Source organism: Tauraco erythrolophus, chromosome 5 (genome assembly GCF_009769465.1).
Source record: "Tauraco erythrolophus isolate bTauEry1 chromosome 5, bTauEry1.pri, whole genome shotgun sequence".
In the NCBI taxonomy this organism is placed as follows: domain Eukaryota; kingdom Metazoa; phylum Chordata; class Aves; order Musophagiformes; family Musophagidae; genus Tauraco; species Tauraco erythrolophus.
Window position 1 is genome coordinate 18,953,687 of NC_141469.1, and position 21,214 is coordinate 18,974,900.

Here is a 21,214-nt window from a genome sequence, read left to right on the forward strand (position 1 = left end):
AAAAGAACTGATTAGCATTTCAGCACATTTCCCAAGTACATCTGAAGTATATTTCCATTTCTATCTAGTTTTCGAGGGTTTTTTTAATCACTGTTAATAGTTATTTTCATTGAGGATGAGGACAATCTTTCCAACTAGTCAACAAATAACTGCACTAACACAAACATGCCAATGTAGAAAAATCCTGTGAGAAACATGTTTTCTTTCCGCTCTTTCATCCCTGTGCGTTATGGCCAATATCTACCCTGTTGCCTCCACAACAGGTAAACAGGATGCTTTGTAATAAATTTGCAGTTCACCTCACATCCTCATTATGCTGCAAGTGCATGTGTGATTCAGCAAGTATATATCAGCCCTCAGACACGTCCCCAGAAAAGAGCATGGACATGAGCTGTTGATGTTGGTGGTCTCAAATAGATCCAAGATAATGCCAACTTCTTCTGAACTGCATCCTACAAGACTTTCCCCAGACACATGTATTAATTTAAATCTCTTCATCAGTTCAGAGTTTTCTACTAAAATAATCCAAAGAGAAGAAGCAAGCAAACACCATAATTAAAAACTTAAAAGAGACTTTTCTTTCAATAGCTTTTTGCTTAAGCTGCTTATAGTCAGATGCCAGAAAACACATCTCTCAAAGTGCAAGTATGCTGCCAGTACACAGCTGGCCTCAAAAGTTATCAGTGACTTTAATTCACAAGTTCCCATTTCTTCAGGAAAAAGGAGGTCATTTTTGAATTTGTAACACTCCCTCTCAGTTAGCAGCTTCAGTACTCTAGGCATTATCATACAAGTATTCCTCCACCATCACTAAAGTGCAGAACCCTATGTCAGAATACCTATATTGAAAAAACACACAACAAATATTCCTTTCATAACACACACACCCCCATTGCCAAAACCACCAATCCTCCAAGAATTATTAGGAATCATAAAAAAAAACTGGCTTCTTTATCAGTTGAGAAGTAAACTAAACATCCAAAAGGTCTTAAGAAGGTATGATTCATGACGTCTTGTGGTCTTCTGATGTAAGCCATAGTGCTGAAAACTGTATATATAGACACCAGCCATTCACACACCACTGTCACTCCTGACTGCAAGTTACTCACATCTTGCAAACTGTAAAAAAACACCACAGTTTACAAGATTACACTTCAAGGGTGCTCTTTCCAATGATCCTATTTACGGCACCATCTCTCCAACAGCTGTACTGTCAGAAGCAGTGGGAAGAGAGGAACTTCAAAATTGAGCTCCGAAAAATCCGTCATCAAGTTACATCCTCCAGCAGTTCTCTTTTTAGATAGATGCACTGACATTCAGACATGGATACCATCCATGCTGTAAACTAGAAAGCAATTCAATGTGAAAACTAATCTCTCAAAATAGAAAAATCACTGAAAAGACACATTAAGTGAAACAACTCAGAAAAGAAACTTCACTTTATTTTGTAGCACTTAAGTCATTATTCAGGTTACCATCCTACAAGTTTCACATCCCTTACAGATCCACACTGCTGACAGAAATCAGTGCAAGACTAGAGCTGAAGTGAAGAGCCTCTGACTACAATCAGTCAGAATCCCAGTGTCATCAGGCAAAGCTGCAGATGTTATGAAATGGCTGCAAATAACGAAGACAAAGCAAAACGAGGTAACAGCTCCACATTCATCTCATTTCACACTAGCTGAGAAATCAAAAGAAGCAATCTGAGGTCTCTGAAAAAGCCGCTATTTATCACTGTGAAGTGTTTTGCCAGCTGAATTTCACGGAATTTTCACTGCATTTCCACTCAAAAGGACAACGTCATCTGTTTCAAAGCTGAAAAACACGCACCCCTTGGAGTCTGTCGGTTCCTCGTTTACATCACTCACGGCACTCAGGAATAGGATCCTCACTCCAGTGGGCTCCCTGTTTCTCAGCCACAAGCTTAATGAAGTAGCTATGACTTGCATACAGCTTGAGCTTCTCACTGATGTCAACCCACTTCACTCTTCCAGCATCATCACCTGCTTCCAGAGGCAAATTATCCATGGTCTCACCTGTTCACAAAACAAGAGTTAGGACACACTATTGCATCTTCTTTCCTGCTTTTTCTTCTCACATCTCATCAGTTCTGCCCTTCCACATGGCTCCTTCAAAGGCGGCAACCCTCAACTGCTTCCCAGAGAGAAACCAATTAAGTGGCTCACTGATTCTGTGCCAGAAACCTTTTTCATACCTGCACTATTTTAAGGACAATCCAAGTGGCAGAGGTGGTGTTAACACCTTGTCACCACTCCTAGGGTACTATCAGCGGCATGACAAGTTACTAGAAATCAATATGACAACATGTACTCACTACTGCAAGCTTAGCCAATCCCTCTGCCTTGATTTTTGTTTGTTTGGCTAACAGTTGACTGCTTCCTTTCTCAGGTACAGGACAAACCAAATTCTGAAACTTTATATGCTTATGGAAAACCAGAATAAAATTTTAAAGGCCCCAAAATTAAAAATTAAGGAGGGATGCAGAAAGGCTTCTGAATTGCTCTCCAAAATTTCTTACTGTTTCGAAAATCAGTCCCATGACTTCACAGACAACAACAAAAGAAACGCTTTTAAAAGTATTACAAAATGTGTATTAGAAACAAAGACCAAAGGAATTTATTGCTTCAGGGGACTGATAAATCAAGGATCAGTGACATGTGAAACTTCATCACTGGTATCTACTATGCAAAATACAGTGGAAACATCGGAGATGCCTAACTAGACTGATTTATCTTAAAAAGTGAGAGATGAAAATCCAAAATAACATCAATCTAAGAACTAGCAATGTCTGTCCCTTCCTACTGATTTACAGAAGTAAAATAAGGTCCAACAATTACTCTGGCAAAGTAACAGAGATAAAAGGTCTCAGAGCAACTACAACATCAAAGCAATAAACACAGTGAAAACCTGCCAGTGACCAGAGGCAATGCTCCTGAAGCACACACTAGCTACTAAAGGAAAAATAACAACAGAAACAGACTATCCTTCCACCCCAGACTCATTAAAAAGGGAAATTAAATCAACTTAAGATAAATACAGTGATGTATTTATCCTTGTCCAGTGTTTAATCTCCATACGAAAGCACATGGTCCATAGCTAACTAGCTAACAAATGAATAAATAACTTTCAGGCAAAGTCCATATGTTCCTTATTTCAAGACTGATAGACACCAAAGGGGAACGACAACTACCTGTCTTGACTGGACATCTTAGGAGACAAGAGACCCACACACCCATTTGGTTTAGTCAATACTTTAACTCACATGCTCCCCCAAGTTCTCTGTCAATCCTAGCCCAATATACACCCCAATTTCAAACCAATAGATAGAGTAAAAGGCAACTAAGAGCACACGTGGAGATACCCACCAGTTTCGTCATGATAGTTGACAGCCTCTGTCTCCATCCAGGCATTATCAGTGTTACGAGGGTCATCCACATATCCTCTGTACACCTAAGGCCCCAAACAAACCAAAACAAGCTCTGTGTCACAACAAAGAAGGTGGAATTAATAATAAGGTTTTTTTCTTTCTGTCAATACGTTTGCCCCTACAGAGTTTTCAATAGTCCCTTCGATTTCCTACACCATGACAATCTGAACATCACAGCTTATTTTCATTTCAGCTACACTTTTTCAAGTTCCATACAGCTACGAGTCACATGCATAGCTCAAGAGACTATCCCAAGAGACGCAGAGCTCACCACAAAGTGCTCCTGACTGAACAGCTTGTGGAGTTGCTTCTCCAATTCCGCTTTCTCCTCAGGTGATTTCTGCAAGGAGTTCAAGGCCTCCTCCCCAAATTCTCGCTTCAGGGTAGCGCTAATCTTCTCCCCTGGGTCCACCATCCCCTTAGAGGGGAGAAAAAGAAAAGGTGACTATCCCTTGGATTCCACTTGATTTTACTCCCCTTTTACTGGCTCTTAGTATATTAGATCTATCTGCATCATACTCTGGACATGGAAGGAACTTTACACTTAGTTGTAAAGAGCAAGCATGCACACCCTTCAAAACCTGCAATGGATTAAATTGTGGCTGCATAAAGCAAAAGACATGATCAGAATTAAATATGAATACCACCTTGCAATCCAGAAACAGCAGAAGGCACACCATCTGATGCTTGGGCAAAGCTAGTTTAAGGAGCATTTCTCCTCACCTCTGCAACACAAGGTCATTCATCAAAAAGCACACTTCTATCACACACATGCCAGTTATTGCCTTGTGGCCTTACCAGTGGCAAAACACCTACTGTCTCCGGAGCTTTGCTCTTACCCCTGGAATGGCCCACTCCCCACAGTCTCTCCTCTTGATAGCTACGAACTGTAAGATGTTTTTGCCAGTAACTGGATGAGCAATTTTATTGCCACTGCTGTCCCTCTTCCACCTGCAGCAAAAAACAAACAAGAACATTCTTTGCTGCTTCTTGACATAAGGACTTGGGAGAGGAACAGCAAGGTGCTTGCGCTGTCACCTGTGCAGGGGCAAACAAAGCAGAGAAAGAACAGTCATGGAGGGGGGGACACCCACTTATGTTGTCCAGCAAGATTGCAACCAAGGGCAAAGCACTGAGTTTTTCACACACCTCTACCAGCTGTGTTTTCCTCAGCCCAAACCGCCCAAGAGCCACATTTCCATTGCCATGCCAATCGCAGCAGCTCCTTTGACAGCTACGTCCAAGCACACCCTATCAATCAGCTGCAACACTTGCCAAGCTGCACTTGTGCCTACACACACGAGAGGATAAGTGTGCCTTCAGAGAGAACAGAACGTACGTGCAGGCTGCAACTCCTCTGAACAGCTCACCCAGCACCAGGCCACAAACAGCCACCACTGCCTTCAGTAAAGAACTAAGAACTACCAATAGTTAAAGCAAAGACAAAATAAAACCAGCATTTTTTACTTTCAAGGAAACGACTCAGTAGTATTGGCAACATTTTGAACAGGGGAAGTAGTAAAATCCATTAGGATGACTTTCACAGTGGTTCTATGTTCAGCATGGCACTTCCCAGCTTGCACGTTTGTCAACTACACCACCTTTTCTGAAAGCTTTCTTTGCATAAAACAGTTAGTATGTGCACACAGATCCTGCTGGCAAGAGCATCATTAAAACAGAGCATACACCGACAAAAGAAAGAGAAGCCTAACTCCACCTCCTCCTAAGGCCAAGTGAGTATTTCTTACAGAGCAAAAACAGGCACGCTGCTTTTTTTTTTTGCAGTTGAGGCATTATGACAGAAAAAAACTGTTCCTGCAATTTAACATGCCTAATCCAAGGCCGTTTAGCATATTACATATATAGTATCAAAGCATTGTGTAATCCTTCCAGTTTTCACATTAGTTACCAAAGATTATTTGTATAACTTATTTCTATTGAATTATGCTTCCTGGGTTGCTTTTTTAAAATCTGCTTCCTCTGCATTTCAGAAGTGATTGCTTGTCATTAATAGTGAACTCTTACTCTTTTCCAGAGACTAAGACTAAAAAAATTATTAAATTCTTAGTCCACATGCGTATGTATCTTTCCATTCAGATACCCATATGTGAATGGGCTTACACATAGAGGAACATGCACAAAAGGCCCTTGAAAAGTAATAGCCTGTCCAGAGGTGCACAGAAAAAGCAAAATACTTTTTTTTTTTCTCCATGGCAGGGCACCTTTCAGTCACTCATCTCTTACCTAGTTACAACAGGATCAGCAGCATGGTTTGGTCCCCAGCGCCCTAACAATCCTCTGCCTGTGAGGCCAGTCCTTCCCACCGGATTTCTGAAATAAGTGGCACAGTAGATTAAACTTATTTACTTCTCCACATTCAAAATACTCTCCAGGTATTCTAAAAAAAGCAGCTTTAAAGAAGCTTAAGTGACAACAAAGGAAAGGATAGCAACATACATTCGGTGCCACCATATGGTTTAAAGAGCAAGAGAGACAAAGTATGGGATTCTCCATCAACCTCTTTTTGTGTTTGATAGTACAGGGAGAGGAAACATACAAAATGGCTTCGTCATTTCCCAGATCTTGTGTCTTAAGACACTCCTGATCAAGTATCCCTTATTGTGCATACAACCCTGTCTGAAAACAGAATCTAGTTTCCAAGACTACAGATGCACAGAACACTCAATTACGTACAAACGGCAGAAAGAAAATAAATTATTTTTAGGTGAGATCACCCATCTGTGCCATGCCAGCATTTGTCAGTAGAAGGAAATACTCTTCTGCTCCGTCACAGCACACAAGTGGTACGCAAGCTTCAGAGACCAACACCTGGTCAAACTGCGGGAACAGTTAGTTCAACAGACCCTACTGTTAAGTGTTAGATCTCCTCCGACTCCAGTGTCGCCACAACTCTCTGTTGCGGTAGTCCTGGCTAACCTTTTAGTGCCTCTCTGCCACTACTGTCTTCCAGAAAGAAATCTCTGTCCCTGAGGTATTGTTTTTTCTGTCTCTAGGGGAGACTACCTTGATTTTGTTCTAGCAGGTACCATGTATCAGAACTGATAGACCTGTAAGAGCTCTGAAACTACATTTCTGAAATGAATATGCAAAGAAATAAAAAAACCACACCACTCACCGGGGCCTCCCATCTTCAATCACATACAAGCCATTCAGACTCTTCCTCTCCACTTCTCCATCTCTCTCATTGAATTTGGGAGAAAAACCTTTATCACTGTGTGGAAAAGAATAATTTCATAGAGATAAGTTATAAAAAGCAAAAAAACCCTCTGCCCCACAAAAGCCTGAAGGCCAACCACCACATTGGCAACATCCATTTGACCAATGAGGAGGTTTTTAACAGAACTTAAGTTGCAGACCCTCCCTTTTCTATAGGAGGCTATAAAGTCTCAACCTTTACTGATGACAGTCTTCCTGCATTTAGTTCTGCAGACATAAGTGCATCCCTCTAAAGTAGTTAACATTGCATCTCTCTAGATTTTCATTCAGGTAATGTGTTTCAAAGGTGCTTTTGTTAAGGTTAGAGAACATAGAAGGATCTGAGCTGGGTTTATGTGGTGGGGTTTTGGTAGCATGGGAGGGGCTGCAGAGATAGCCCCTGTAAGGAGATGCAAGAAGCGTCCCTGGCTCCAAAACCAGTCAGACCTGCCTCAGCACAGGGCCAAGTCCATCAACGCCTCTGCAAATGACATATTTATGAAGGGGACGAAGGAACCTGAGCCAGGTGGGACCTGCAGTGAAGACAGGGAGCATGCGGGGGGCTGCCCCCCCCACCAGCCAGCAGGCACCTGTCCGCACTGGTCTGTCACCACTCAACTGGAGATGGCCACGGAAGTATGGCTTGGAGCACTCTGAAGCGCCCCACTCCCAGGGCGCCCGCTGGGCAGAGTTCGTTCCTGCTGGGACTGCCAGGGTTCATTGGGCTGGTCGGGCCTGGCACGGCTGCAGAGGAGAGAGGACTGAGACCTGAGAGAAATGACTACGCAGACACCAGGTCAGTGAACAAAGAGGGGGAGGAGGAGGTGTGCTGGAGCTGATGGGTAAGGATTGCATCCTCCAGGAAGGACTGACATCGGAGAAGTTTGTGGAGGACAGTCTCTTGTAAGGAGGGGCCCCACATTGGAGAAAGAAGAGTGTAAGGAGTCCTCCCTGTTAAGGAAGGAGCAGCAGAAATCGCATGTGACAAACTGACCTGCAACCTCCGTTCCCTGTCCCCATGCACCACTGGGGGAGGAGGTAGAGCAAGGAAGAAGAGAGGGGAGAGGGGAAGGTGTTTTGAAGATCTTACTTTGTTTCTCATTATCCTCTTTGAATGAGCTGATCATGAACTAAATTGATTCGTCCCCAAGCCGAGTCCACTTTGCCCAGGGCCATAGTTGGTGGGTGATCCCTCCCTGTTTTTATCTCAACCCTCAAGCCTTTTGGTTACATTTTCCTTCTCTCTACCCCACTGGGGAGAAGTGAGCAAGTGGCTGCATGGTAGCTCAGCTGCTGGCTGGGCTAAACCACGACAGGATGTTATCCATTGATAAAACCAAAAAAGATTTTGCAAATTAAAAAAATGAGCATAAATTTTTGCCAATTAAAAAAAATGAGCAGAAATTTGTATTAGATAGGATTTATCAGAGTTACAAGCTAATAACACTGATTTTTGAAATTAGCTTAATGTCAATCTCCCATGTGCACCTCTGAAAACTGGTAGGGAAGCAGGTATCTGTCTACACAAGTATTTCCTTTCCCAAAAGCAGTTCCTCTCAAACCATCACAGGTTTCAAACTACTGACTAGCTTCTTCCACAGATAATTAATCTAGAAAGTTACACTAATACCTGAAAAACAACACTCTGCATTTTCAAGTGTTACTAGCACCTACTAAAAGATCATCTGACACTTTCCGAACTACACCTTAGCAGAACATCAGCAGTCCTACAGAGTCTGAGGAGCAGTGTGCTTTGCAATCAGCAGAACACTAAACCAAATGAAGACCAAATAGAAGCACATGTTCACATATCAATGGAAAACAAGGAAGGGAAGGCTGAAACCTCATGTGCCATTATCTCCTGATTTTTCTACATGGATGTGCACACACAGGAATCACCATTTCACACTATCACAAGTTACACTAGATGCATGCACCTAACTTTCTAGCCAAGAAGCATGCAGCACTCCTTGAGAGGAGAATATATTCACAGATTCAACAAAAATGAATACACAAATTCACAAAAAAAGAATTAGTGTCATTCATTCAATCTGTCACATTTCCTGAGTCAGAGCGCTCAACTAAAGAACTCTAATTCTTTTCTCTTCTTGCATTCAATCCATGAATTGGATTGAATGCAAGAAGTATACATTCTTGCATTCAATCCAAATGTATACTTGTTTGTAGAAACAAACAAGTATATTATGAAAATGTTCTCCCAGATTCTTAAGGAGATTGAGGATATATTTACTTAGCTCATAAAACAGAGAAGAAGCACTACACAGCATCAACAGCTGTCTATTGTTCCAATTAACACCACTCTTATCTCAATCACCAGCTCAGTAAAATCATGTGTTAGAGACACAGCTAACCCAAACCACTCAGTTCTCTAACCACCATTTTTCTAGCTCTTGACTTTCACACACCACTGTAGAATCACAGGGCACTTAAGCTGATGATCTTATTAACTCAGCTGATCACCATTTCCTGCTTCCATGTTCACAGGAGAAGAGACACCATTTCCACTCACTGGATTTGGGGATCTGCCCAACTGGGTCCAGCCAAAACAGACACTGCGGTGTACTCCACAGGATTATAATCTTTCCACTCGATCAGCCAGCCCACTTTATCTTCAGGAACTTGGCTACGCTCAACACGTGATCCTGGATAGGGAGTGGTGAGAGCTTTGCTGTGGTAGAGCTTAACATTGTAACCATTGAACATGTTAACGGGATGAAGATGGGACCAACAGTTTGCAGATGAGTTACTGAAAGGCAAAAGAAAAAAAAAGAAAAAAGTATATATTTCATTAGGCTTTAACTCTGTTATTTAATCCCAGATCTGCATAGTATATTAGAGCAAGCAGAACAGACTAGGCTTTTTCCACAGAAACTGTGGAATTTCTCAGTAACATGTTATTGCTTCTTTCAGACATCATGCAAATCTACGCCTGGACCAACAAATTCTGAATTTTACCTTCAGCTTCTTGAAGCAGAAGAGTACTCTAGTAGAAGATGCCACAGCATGAGTGAAAAGCTAAGAACTAGAACTGCCACCAGAGCCATGTGGAACACTGACCAGTTATGAAACACAGACAAGGAACACTGCAAAGGTATTTACCACAAATGCAGCAGGAGGGCCTGCTTCAGCATTAAATTTCCACCCTCATGAGAGTCATGCTCTCACATCCAGTTGTAGACCAGGAAGAGTAAAAATGAAACACCCAAAAGCTTAAGCACCACAGCTCTACAAGTTGCTGTGACCACCAAAATAGGCTAGAACTATCAAACTAGTTAAGTTAAAAGAAAAAATACTTGAGACCTCTAGTGATTTTATATTGCCATAGGCTTTCAGGAGCTGAAAGACCAGTCAACAATAAAATACTTAACAGCAGACTGGGTTACAGTGCCTGACCACCAGCTCTTAAAAACGCTACACGGATTTCCTTCAACACACAAAGCAGCTTTCCTGTACTCAAATATTTTTTTTAAACAACTAAAAAAATAAAAAGGATTACTCTACATAAAAAGCTCAAAGCTCAGCAAGGGGCTATAACCTATAAGACTACTCTAAAAGCAAGATATTAATCAGATCTTAATGGAAAGCTTTTTTTAAAAAAAAAAAATCAATGATCACTTGCAGCATATAAGGAAATAAATCTCCTCTGCAGAAATGCATCCATGTGTTAGTAACTTAACATCTGACCAAGGCGATGATGGGACAGACTAGTCTGAGATTAAAAAGGAAAAAAGCAACAAATACAATAAGTATTAACCTTACTATTCAAACTCAGATGTGAATATTAGATTATAACTAGCAGAATAGGTCAGGCTTTTTCAAAAACAACAGTTCCATTTCTAAACTTCTCACTCGTGCTATGAAATCTTCAAGTCCATCTAAGAGGGTGGGTTCTGCTTCACACTGAAGTGAAGAATTTGTTGGTCCCAGTCACAGCATACCCGTGCTATCATATTCACTGCTGAGGCAATGTTCTCAAGAGCACAATTCAACTCACAAACCACCTGAAGATCACGAAGTCTTTAACAGATGGGAGAAAGGGCATACTTTATAGGGTGTCAACTTCCACACACAGGTCAACATTACACGACTTTTGTCCTTTTCAATAACTGCATCCGTTTAGTTTTAAAGGACAGCCCGATTTTTGTTTCTGCTATGCCCAAAAGGGACCCTCTCAGCTAGAGAAGCACACCCCGTGCCAAGCTCCCCCTCAGCTGGCAGGGGATAGCAAGGCAGCCCTGAGATCTCGGCCCAGGGATAAGGTGGCGGCTCCCCTCACCTCATCGGGGCCAAACGCCAGCAGAGCCACCGACTCAGGCAGGCTCCGAGCGTCGGGAGCAGCGGCCTCGGCCTGGCCTGAGCAGCGCCCAGCTCCCCCACCACCACACCACGGTACCTCAGGGGCAGGCGGCGCTGGAGACCACGCCGGGCGGGCTGCGTAGACAGCGCGACGGCGAAAGAAAACACAGCGACCGCCCGAACGAAACCGGGCGCCGCCGCCGCACGCAGCAGCATCGACGCCGCCACTGACCCCACCGTGGCAGGAGCGATCCCCGCCTCAGCTCCACAGGGCTGGCGCCGGGCCCGGGCCTGAGATGCGGCCGCTGGGCCGGCGGGGCGAGGCAACCCGCTCGGAGTTACCGCCCCCTCGCCGAGCCCCGGGCAGGGCGCGGCCGGGGACCCCGAGCGCGGCCCCGGACCCCGAGCGCGGCCCCAGCCCGCCGGGCCGCCCGCCGCCACACGCCCCTCTGTACAAACGCGCCTCTCATTGGGCAGAGCGCCACCAATCGGGAGCGCCTCCAGCCCACCGGCTTCTCCCCTCCCATGGACACGCCCCTTCCCAAACTCCGCTCGCTGATTGGTTCCTGCGCCCCTGGAAGGTGCGGCCTGGCTTGTGGCCGGTGGGACACTTGGCAGTCGCCTCTTTTCGTGCCGCGATCCCCATCCCGATCCCCATCTCGATCCCGATCGCGATACCGATCCTCGCGTTTCACGGAGCTCCGCGCAGCAAGGAGAGCCTGGGGCCTGACCGAGGCGGGCCGGGCCGGGCCGGGCGGCGCAGGGAGGGCCGCGGCAGGGGGCGGTTCCCGCCGGGGCGGAGGCCCCTGACGGACAGGCCGACCGGAGCGCGCTCCGGGGGCCGCGGGCGCCCCCTGGCGGCAGCGGAGGGCAGCGCCCGGCGGGGCCTCTGAGGGAGCCGCGCATCGCCGCTCCCGCCGCCGGCGCGCTGTGCTCCGGCATTCCTTGCAGTGCCCGGCTCAGCTCGGCAACAAAGGCCGTTCAGAGAAACGATGAATCCGTTTCTGGGTCTGCTCCTGTTTCTGCCTACGCTCATCTTCTCCTACTTGGAGGCTTTGGTGAAGCTTTTCGTCCCCGCCAAGAGAAAGTCCGTCAGCGGAGAGCTCGTTCTCATCACGGGCGCCGGCCACGGCGTAGGGAGAGCCACCGCCTTGGAGTTCGCCAGGCGGCACAGCAGGCTGGTGCTGTGGGACATCAATAAGGTAACGCTACAGCGGCTGTTGGAACCGCTGCCCGGGCTGGCAGGAAAAGGCAAGCTGAGCCCAGAACCCTGTTCTGCGGAGGGGCGGGTTTGTCTTCTGCTCGCTGTCTCTCTCGCCTCAGGTATTTTGCAAATGTTGCTGGAAAACATGTCTCTACTCGTATTGACAGGAATCACTGCATTGAGCTCCGTGAGCCCTGCTGCCCTCGGGCACAGTTACTTGTGTAGAAAGCTCCTTGCTAAATGTTTACGCTAGCCCAAACTGTTTCAGATAATTTGACTAGAACGCAAAAAGACCTTGGCAAGTGGAGGATGGACAGATACAAACATGCAGAATGTCATTCAGTAGGGATCAACGCAAGGTGCTGTGCGTAGGAGTGATCAGCTGTACAGAGGGGGTGAGTGGCTGGGCAACAGTGCATGGGAAAGGTTTCTGACACAGTGGATCAGAAACTGCAGAGAAGATAACCATGTCATCCTGAAGCTGCAAAAACACTCAGCCCACCACAAACCAAAAAAAACCCAAGACAAGCCTAGCATAAGGGGATGTGTAAATTGGGAGGATATTGTGTAATCTATTCAGTGTCTGTTCATGCTGCCTGTTACAGCTGAGACTTTGTGTGTGCTTGTGTTCAAGTACCATGTCCATGTCCTTCAAAAAATGTGTGACTAGTGGTGGGGGTGGCGGGGGGAGGGTGGTACCTGGCACTGGACTCCTGATGTGTAAAGGCCTGCTGCCAAGTAGAGTATTGTCAATTTTCACTGGAATGGAGGAAGAAGGAAAAAACTTAATAGCAAGTGAGCTTTGTGGCTGGAAAATACATTGTAAGGCTGGAGATAAGCAGGGAGTAAAATACATTGCCAAGGGAGGCAGTAGATCCCAAAGGTTTTAAGAACAATTTAGATGATGACAGAACGTCAGAAACAGCATGACCCTGTTGATCCTACCTTGAAGCAGACAGATGGGCTTCCTATTTCTTTCACTCTAATAGAAAAGATGGGCCTCACCTGATGCTCTTCACACTGCTGGTCACATCCAACAAAACCTCCAAAATATTTAGTCAAGTGATGAAATGCCTAGACCAGCCTAATGGAGAAAATTGTAGCTGAATTCAAATAGCATCTTTGTATTTTGACAGTCTTCTGTCATAGGAACAGATTTTCAGACCCAAAACATGAACTGAGACAACACTTCATGCTTGGTTGTTATTGAGCAAAAAGAAAAAGCTGACTTTGTTTCTAGTGAGCAGTACTTGGGCTCAGGCATTCATCTGGGAATCACAGTTTCTGACCTTCACTAAGACAATAAATGCATCTTAATGGAGCATCTCTTCAATGTGTGCCAAATGCTGTTCTCGTAAGAAACATCTCTCTACATTGTGCACTTTGCAGCACACCTCTCTTCTCACATCCAGTCTGTGAATACAGAAACACGTAGGGCCGCTTGTCCTATCTCGGGGGTGTCAGCAGGGCCTGTGCTTTAAGAGCTCTGCTTACAGTCACAGCATCTGCCTGCTGTGCTGTGGAAGTCACCCAGTGCCCCCTTTCTGCAGCCCACCTACGTCTGCTTTCCCAAGGCACACTCACTCTTGTTGCCACATTCCGTTTCTGGCAGCCGCTCTACACAGGGCGGACACTCAAGGTTGAATACTAGTCCTTCCACAGGCCCCGGCCACAGCTCTTTCCCTGGGTAGCCAGGAGCCATTCAGGGGCTTGGCAGCAGCTCCACAACCAAGAGACATCTTCAGCCTCTAACTGGTCTGCCGCGGTGCTCGGGCAGCAACACGCGGGCACGGTACAGTTGCACATACGCGTCTCTGTTTTCTGCCTCTTGCAGCACGGCGTGGAGGACACGGCAGCAGAATGCGAGAGGCTGGGAGCCACTGTTCAAGCCTTCGTGGTGGACTGCAGCAAAAGGGAGGAAATCTACAGCGCTGCAGAGAAGGTAGGGGAGCAGGGCCACCTGCAAAGGCTTACCCAAACGTGCTCGATTTTCAGAAAAGTCCGGAAAACAGGAGAAGAGGTATTGTATGCAAATCATGCGAGCCCTTGGAACCTCCCCGCTTCTTGGTGCTTTCTGTACTGTCCTGGTTTTAGCTGGGACAGTGTTAGCTCTTCTTTTTAGCAGCTAGAAGAGCTCCGTGTTTTGGTTTTAGTCTGAGACTTGCTCTGAGAAGAACGTTGATAGCACGCTGATGTTTGTAGTTGGCACTGAGGTCTCAAGGACTTTTCAGCTGCCGTGTTCTTGCCAGTGTGCAGGAGCACAACATGATAGGGGGAAGCATGGCTGGGACGGGGAGTCCACAGCTCTCCTTACGATTTGTACTTAGACTTAGGATTGAGCCAAACTGGCCAATTAGTATTCCATATCATGCAGCGTCATGCCCAGTATAAAAGTGAGGGTCAGCAGGAAAGAAGGGCTTTTGCCCTTCCGGGACTCTCACTTTCAGACTCTCAGGGTGTTTTCTCTCTCTCGCTCTCTGTCTCGAGGCCTCCCGTTCATCCGGGATTGCGGTATCGGGTTTTATCTGTTTCGGGATTGCAGCTTTGGGAAGAGATGGGCCTCGGTCAAGGGGTGGTGAGCAATTACACCGTACATCACTCGTTTGTATGTATCTATCCTTGTAGATATTAGTACATATATATATTGGTAGCGGTAGTAGTAAATTGTTCTTATCTCAACCCACAGGTCTCTTTTCTTCTTCTTCTTTGATTCTCTCCCTCATCCCTGGGGGTGGGGGAGTGAGCAACTGTGTAGGGTTTGGTTGCCAGAGCAGCCTAACCCACGACATGTACAGAGAGCGAAGGAGCACTTCCGAGATCGCAGCCAGTCCCATCCTCTTTTGTGAGACTCCAGTGTGTCACGCCTCTTTGCCAAGTTTGCTTGTTGGACTCCCAGCCCCTGAAGGAACCTCTGCATTTTGGTTTCCTGAACAGCCCACAGACAACACTGGGGATATGTTTGAAACATTTTCTTGTAACAGATATGGTCCAGCTGGCTCAGACCAGCCGTACATCCAGCTGGCTCAGTCCCACCTGTGACTACCCAGAGCATGCTGTGCCTGTGGGCAATGTGTGGAAGACTGTAAATACTGGCAGTAATTAAGGGAGAAGCGTCAGATCTAAACCAGATTTCACTGTTCCTACCCCATCTGGAAACGTGGCACAGTCTTCCTCTCCCTAAGGAAACAATGTTAAGAATTAAATTAATTGTCGCTCATCTTCCACGGCCTGTCAGGTGTTTTGATAGCGAATGACACACACCATTCTGTTTTTGTTCTGTCCAAAAGGTGAAAAAGGAAATTGGGGATGTCTCCATCCTGGTGAATAACGCTGGTGTGATTACAACTGCTGACCTGCTCTCAACTCAGGACCACCAGATTGAAAGAATGTTTGAAGTCAACAGTCTTGCTTACATCTGGGTAAGGAATGTGGATGAGCGTTTTATTCCATGTGCTGGGGTGAGACTCTGGCAGTGTTGCTGCTGACACCTGAAACCTAAAAAGCAGCATAGGAAAAATGTGAGAATCAGCTCCTGTTTATAGCTGATTTCTTGAAACATTCCCGTTTGGAAAATGGGTTGCCAGTTGTACCAGCGGAATGGGGATCTCTGGGGCACTCAGAATCTGAGGGGCTGTGCAGCACATACCATAAGCAACAGCATTAGTCACTCATTAATGATAGCCAGGGTCAGTGATGAATATTCCTAAGAAAACATTGTTCTCTTCCTCCCTTTCCTCCCCCCACATCTTTGCCTCTTGGTTTAAATGACTTTCAAGACCACAAGAGCTTTTCTGCCAGCCATGATGAACAACAACTACGGTCACATCGTTACGGTGGCTTCGGCAGCAGGTCATTTTGTGACTTCTTTCATGGTGGCTTACTGGTAAGTGATTTTAAAATCAGCTCTCTTTTTTTTTTTAATTTTTAATTGCGTCTTCTCCATCAGCAAGCCCAGAGTAACCAAACGAATCCTCTCACTGGATACGGTACGTCCAAGGCATGGTGCTAGGGAGGAAAAAAGCACAACAGGCAGCACCTAAGGATGCCTGGAAGTTCCCACCAGTTTGCTTATGAGCTCTGACTGCCTCAGGAGCTACGCTTGTATCAAGGAATACTCATGTACAAATCAACTAATGAAAGCTTCTCCTTTTTTCTCTCCCTCACTGATCCAGGCTTTTGCTTGGTAGAAAAGGTATCCTCTTTTCTTCTCCTTGTTAGAAAGTGGTGTTCTGTGAGTTGTGTAGCGTTGTCAAGTAAACCCCTACAGAGTAGATCTTGTGGCAGTGACTCGTGTACAGAAATACCTCTGCCATCATGAGATAAAATTGCTTTTTGGCTGTAAAATTACCTTTCAGAAGGTAAAAACCTGATAATTCTTACTGTGTTGTAGGCAACCTAACCGATGAAACTGAGAGGCTGATGCACTGACTATTTCTACTCACAGCACTTGAATCTCAGTGCATGAAGAGAAAAACTGTCAGATTGCACATTGTCATTCTGTGTCAGATCAGCCCTCTGTACCAGCAGCTCCAGGCGGAGCAGTCTGTCCCTGGGAACACTTCCTGAGATCCACTCACTGTTGGCAATATGAGAACTCCTGAGCCTGGGATTACACTGTCCAACCCAACAACAGTCAATAAACTCACTCTCTGGTTCTACTTTCTTTGGATTCCATTTACACTCTTGGCCTGCACCAATTTCTGTGGCAGTACGTTTCTCAACTTGTGCATGCATAATGCTCTTCCGTTTCAAAACTCACATGTAAATGTCACGCAATGCTCCAGTGCAGTATGAGAAACAGTAGAGAGTTGTTCTCCATTTCTACCTGCCCGTCCTTCTGCAATCAGGCTGAATTCCTTCTCACATGGGAAAAACAGGAAATGCATTGATTGATGCTCATTAGGTATCATTTTCTAAGAGTTCCTGACGTTCATCTGTCTGTTCACAACTCAGACGACTTTTTCTGAAAGACACCTGCTCTGCGCTCCACAATTACTCCCCCAAGCAGCAGTACCTAATCCAGCACTACACTCTGGCACATGGGAAGTTAGAATTATTCTCCGCCCTCTCTTCTCAGCTGGATTACATTTCTTTGTCTCCTAGTCAGCACTGTATGATCTTTTAGGCCATTTCCCTTTGTAGAAAGCTAGAAACAGTATTTCTGCCTTCTCATTTCTGCTTTTTCCTCTCCCACAGTTCAAGCAAGTTTGCTGCAGTTGGATTTCATAAAGCTCTGACAGAGGAGCTATCTACCCTGGGAAAGGACGGAATAAAAACTACGTGTCTCTGTCCTGTTTTTATAAACACTGGATTTGTCAAAAACCCCAGTACAAGGTAACTGTCAGAACTCTGCCTTCCTGTCCTTCCTTCTTTGCACCAAGGCACTACATATCGGCCCCAGCTTTGGGCCTTGTATTCCAACTGACTCCATGTCCTACAGTATATGCAACTGGGTAAAGGAAACCTGCAGTGCCCTTACACCCACGTAACGGCTGCATTTGAGTTACCTGAGTTTGTGCATATGTGAAGCATCCTACCTCAGGTAGTACCACTCTGTTTTACCACCACAGCTCTTACCTGTATGCTTTCCTGTGCAGGCTTGGAAAGATTTTGGAGATTGAAGAAGTTGTAGAGGCCCTGATGGAGGGAATACTAACCAACCAAAAAATGGTTTTTGTTCCACCACACCTAAGCATTGCTTTTCTTTCTGAAATGTAAGTAGCAAGAGAAAAAAAAAAAAGGAGGGGGGGAAGGGAAAAACATATCAATGTTAACTAACTCAGTATACAACTGTCAAACTTGCAACATCTGATTCAAGATTAAGTTTTATTTTGTGAGGAACTGCATTTTGCACTCTTGGTAGTAATAGATATGGTTTGGCAGTATAGAGAAATCCTGGAACGACAGCTGGACAGCAGATTTTCACATGCAACCCAGTTTCATTTATTTTGTATTATCTTCAGTGTTTGGCATCACTATACTCAGTTATTTATCAGTCCAGATTTGACATCAATATACCTGTAGTAACTAGATAATGTGTAACTGCCTGCAGGAGAGAGTATTATTTTTTGAGCAACCACTCATCTGAAATATTTTAATATGAGAAGAACACACAACAAGGTAATGAAATAGCAGTGGTTCTTTCTAATGACATGGCAGACATCATACACAAAGATTTTCTGGAGCCCTCTCATAGATCCTTGTCATCCACTTTCGGCAGCTGACTGTTCTCAATGGAGAACTCAACTGCTCTACAGGTTGATAGGGAAGGAGAGGGAGGACAAGAGAACACTCTGTTCACACACAGTCATTTCCCTTGGGCTTGTGAACAACAGTTTATCTGAACCACCAGCCCCAGCATAGTTCCAGAAAGAGCTGAGGACCTGCTGCTTGTTAGTGTTTGTTTCCTCATGTCAACACCAAAGACTGAAGTCATGGAGGCTGGGAAAGTTGCTTCAGAGAGGGCTCTGCTGCTGCTCTCTGCTATGTAAACAAGATTTGTCTTCTCACATGTCTTTAATACCCAGTGTAGTGGCTCTGCTGAGGAGGTGCTTTTACTAGAGCTCCAGTTCCAAATCTAGAATTGACACCAAAACAATCAAGGTAACGTTTCAGTTAACTTCTGCAGTATTTCATGAAACACTTGGTGTCACGATAAGAGACAATGTTGGGTTGATAGAGGACAGAGAGGGGCACTACCTCGAGCCCTTTTTCAATTTGCCCAGCCTGCCCGTTTCCCAAGAAAGATGAGACCCTTGTATCCGACCCGCCTGCCACACTCCGTTTAAGGAGAAGGGGGTTTCCTTGAACCCTTTACAATTTGGCCAGCCTATCAGGCTTATGCTGACTGTCACTGGGATAAATCCCTCTGGACAGCCCGCAAGGTCGGAGGGTGGTTGTCTATCCTATTCAGGGACTGTCGCAGTCAGCAACACCGGGACAAATCCCTTGTATCCCCTATATCAATTACTGAAGTTTCCCCAAACTTATATTTACAGATAGACCAATTTTATGATATATGTTTGTGAAAGGACAAAGGTTCAAAGGTAGCCAGTGACAAGACTGTGAAAACATATTTGGAACAATGTACAAACAGAACTGATCAGTGATGATTTTAAAGAGCTAGCAGGGTGTTAGTCACTAAGCACGTGTAACGCAGAGCTCTTACCCAACAGGCGTCCCTGTGGGGGAGAGAAGAGAGGTCCAGCCCGTCGACTGATCCCAGATGTTCTGATGGGGGTCTTCTCCCTAACATCCCCCTTCTCTTTTGCCATTTTATACTATTTCTTTACTTTCGGGTGTAGCTTGAGTGACTCTAGTCATACATACCTTTGTTAGGATCGGTGTAAATTTTCCTCGCTTTGGTTGAAAGGCATAGGCTAGAAGAAATTCAGGGTGCCTGCTCAGTGAGGGGTGGTCGCAGCCCGGAGGCGGGTAGCTTTTGGGATGGAAGTGTGTTTTGGTATTATAATGACATTGTAATGAGCAAAGTTCAGCTTCAGGACACAATTTCACCATCATGGCTAAGGCAGCAGTTGCGATCCATCTTCCTTCATAGCAGCTATGCAGTTATCTGTGCCAGTCATACTGTATCCCTGATAACAGGGATGAGCCGTGGTACCTCCATACCACTCTGCTCCCCATTCCAAGGATATTGTACATTCCGCTCGGCCAGAGCAGGACTTGTCCAAGCCAACTACATTATGTTCCTGGGAGCAGCAACTGTATCTCAATTCAAAGCTGCTCTAATATTACAGCTTATGGTAAGATGTAAGATGAGCTTTGGGAAAGAGTGTTCTTCCATTCTCCCCGTTTTCCATTATGTTTCCACACTTGGTAATGTCGTATTTGCAAAACAGAACACCAGACAGTAGGGAAAAGGCTTTTAAGTCCTTTTGCCTCTCCAAGAGCTGCATGCAGACAGTGGAAGTCTGCAGAAGAATAGAAGAATAGTTGAAATTAATGCTGTCAGAGCCTTTAGGATAACTATGCTTTTTTGTCTTAATTTGAGGCAGGGGGACACAGAGACATGACTCATAAGAAAATAAATCCTAGGAGAGGAACTGCACCTCGGTTTTAACTTCCCAGCCTTCCATAGCCTGCTGCTTTTCAGAGCATGAACCACTCAATATGCACCCATCTCTCTTCAATATTGAACCTTCTTGGATCCTGCAGCAATATTGCAACCTAAATACTGCCTAGTAGATACCTGGTCTTGGAACAGTCATAAAAGGACATGGGTGAGATTGGACTTAAAACTAGTCAGAAATTGATGAGGGCTATGTATTCTTTGGAAATACCACCCAGTTTAAGTCTTGGTCTCAGTCTGTGTGTACACACTGCTGCTCCCAGACCAGCTTTTCCCTCACCTGCAGTATCACTTTTTCCCATAATTTAATGTTCTTATCTCACATTTAATCTCATGTTATTATCTCCTTCAGGTTGTTTCCAGAACGTGCCTTGGCTTTTCTGAGAAAGCTGACCGATACCAAGTTTGATGCAGTTGTTGGGCAGAGAAGCACTCAGTGAAGAGGGAAAATTGATTCTCATTTCCCCGTGGCACGAGTGAAAACACAACCTGTGCTGAGCATAGTGCCACTGGTTTGATTCAGAGCAGAACTAAGACAGATGCTTCCAGGCCCCCATTTCCAAGCACATCTAAGGGTTTATCCCACACCTGCAGCAGGGACATCCCTGCATCACAGGGAGTGTTAGCATAGCAGAGATGCATCTCTAGAAGGCTAAAGGGCTGCTTTGGCCGTACGTCCCATCACCTCTATCTCCTAGTGGTGAGGCAGACAGGAATTCCCACAAAGCCCATCTCTGGCACAGCACAGCTGCGTACTTAAGTGCAAAGGGATTGCCTGAGAATATGTTAATCTGGACTCATCCCTGAGGAAAGATGTTTTGCAATTTATAGAGGAGGTGGGTGGCCTGTTTCACCTCAATTTATCTTTTTAAAGTTAATGAACTCTCAGTTTTGTGTGCTTTTGTAGTGGGTACCTGAAATACTACAGCCTTGTTTACAA

General features: G+C 45.3%; 2 protein-coding genes across 4 annotated transcripts; one reads left to right on the forward strand and one right to left on the reverse strand.

The window, feature by feature from the left end:
• Positions 1-1,424: 1,424 nt before the first annotated feature.
• Positions 1,425-11,184, reverse strand: NUDT9 (nudix hydrolase 9). 2 transcript variants are annotated; one of them, XM_009982512.2, is made up of 8 exons: positions 11,079-11,184; positions 9,195-9,431; positions 6,585-6,680; positions 5,693-5,779; positions 4,288-4,399; positions 3,720-3,866; positions 3,387-3,471; positions 1,425-2,036 (listed from the first exon to the last, which is right to left on the reverse strand). In XM_009982512.2, the coding sequence occupies exons 2-8, from the start codon at positions 9,386-9,388 to the stop codon at positions 1,861-1,863; spliced, it is 897 nt and encodes a 298-aa protein (XP_009980814.2). In that variant the 5' UTR covers positions 9,389-9,431; positions 11,079-11,184; the 3' UTR covers positions 1,425-1,860. The 2 variants fall into 2 exon arrangements, with proteins under 2 accessions (XP_009980814.2, XP_086467984.1); XM_086611858.1 differs by lacking the exon at positions 11,079-11,184 and adding an exon at positions 10,962-11,052.
• A 721-nt stretch (positions 11,185-11,905) lies between these two features.
• Positions 11,906-20,846, forward strand: LOC104384308 (estradiol 17-beta-dehydrogenase 11). 2 transcript variants are annotated; one of them, XM_086611292.1, is made up of 8 exons: positions 11,906-12,183; positions 14,020-14,127; positions 15,473-15,604; positions 15,962-16,068; positions 17,382-17,519; positions 17,783-17,899; positions 19,361-19,424; positions 20,627-20,716. In XM_086611292.1, exons 1-8 carry the CDS (start codon positions 11,974-11,976, stop codon positions 20,681-20,683), a joined length of 933 nt encoding a protein of 310 aa, XP_086467418.1. In that variant the 5' UTR covers positions 11,906-11,973; the 3' UTR covers positions 20,684-20,716. The 2 variants fall into 2 exon arrangements, with proteins under 2 accessions (XP_086467418.1, XP_086467419.1); XM_086611293.1 differs by lacking the exon at positions 19,361-19,424 and having other exon boundaries at positions 20,627-20,846.
• The last annotated feature ends 368 nt before the right edge of the window (positions 20,847-21,214 follow it).

Coding starts and splice junctions, on each gene's coding strand:
- LOC104384308 (XM_086611292.1), top strand. CDS start 11,974: ATGAATCCGTTTCTGGGTCTGCTCCTGTTTCTGCCTACGCTCATCTTC. Junction 15,605..15,961: donor ACAGTCTTGCTTACATCTGG/GTAAGGAATGTG, acceptor ATGACTTTCAAG/ACCACAAGAGCTTTTCTGCC. Junction 16,069..17,381: donor TCTTTCATGGTGGCTTACTG/GTAAGTGATTTT, acceptor CCTCTCCCACAG/TTCAAGCAAGTTTGCTGCAG.
- NUDT9 (XM_086611858.1), bottom strand. Junction 6,681..9,194: donor TGGGCAGATCCCCAAATCCA/GTGAGTGGAAAT, acceptor TTTTCCACACAG/TGATAAAGGTTTTTCTCCCA. Junction 5,780..6,584: donor ATTGAAGATGGGAGGCCCCG/GTGAGTGGTGTG, acceptor CACTTATTTCAG/AAATCCGGTGGGAAGGACTG.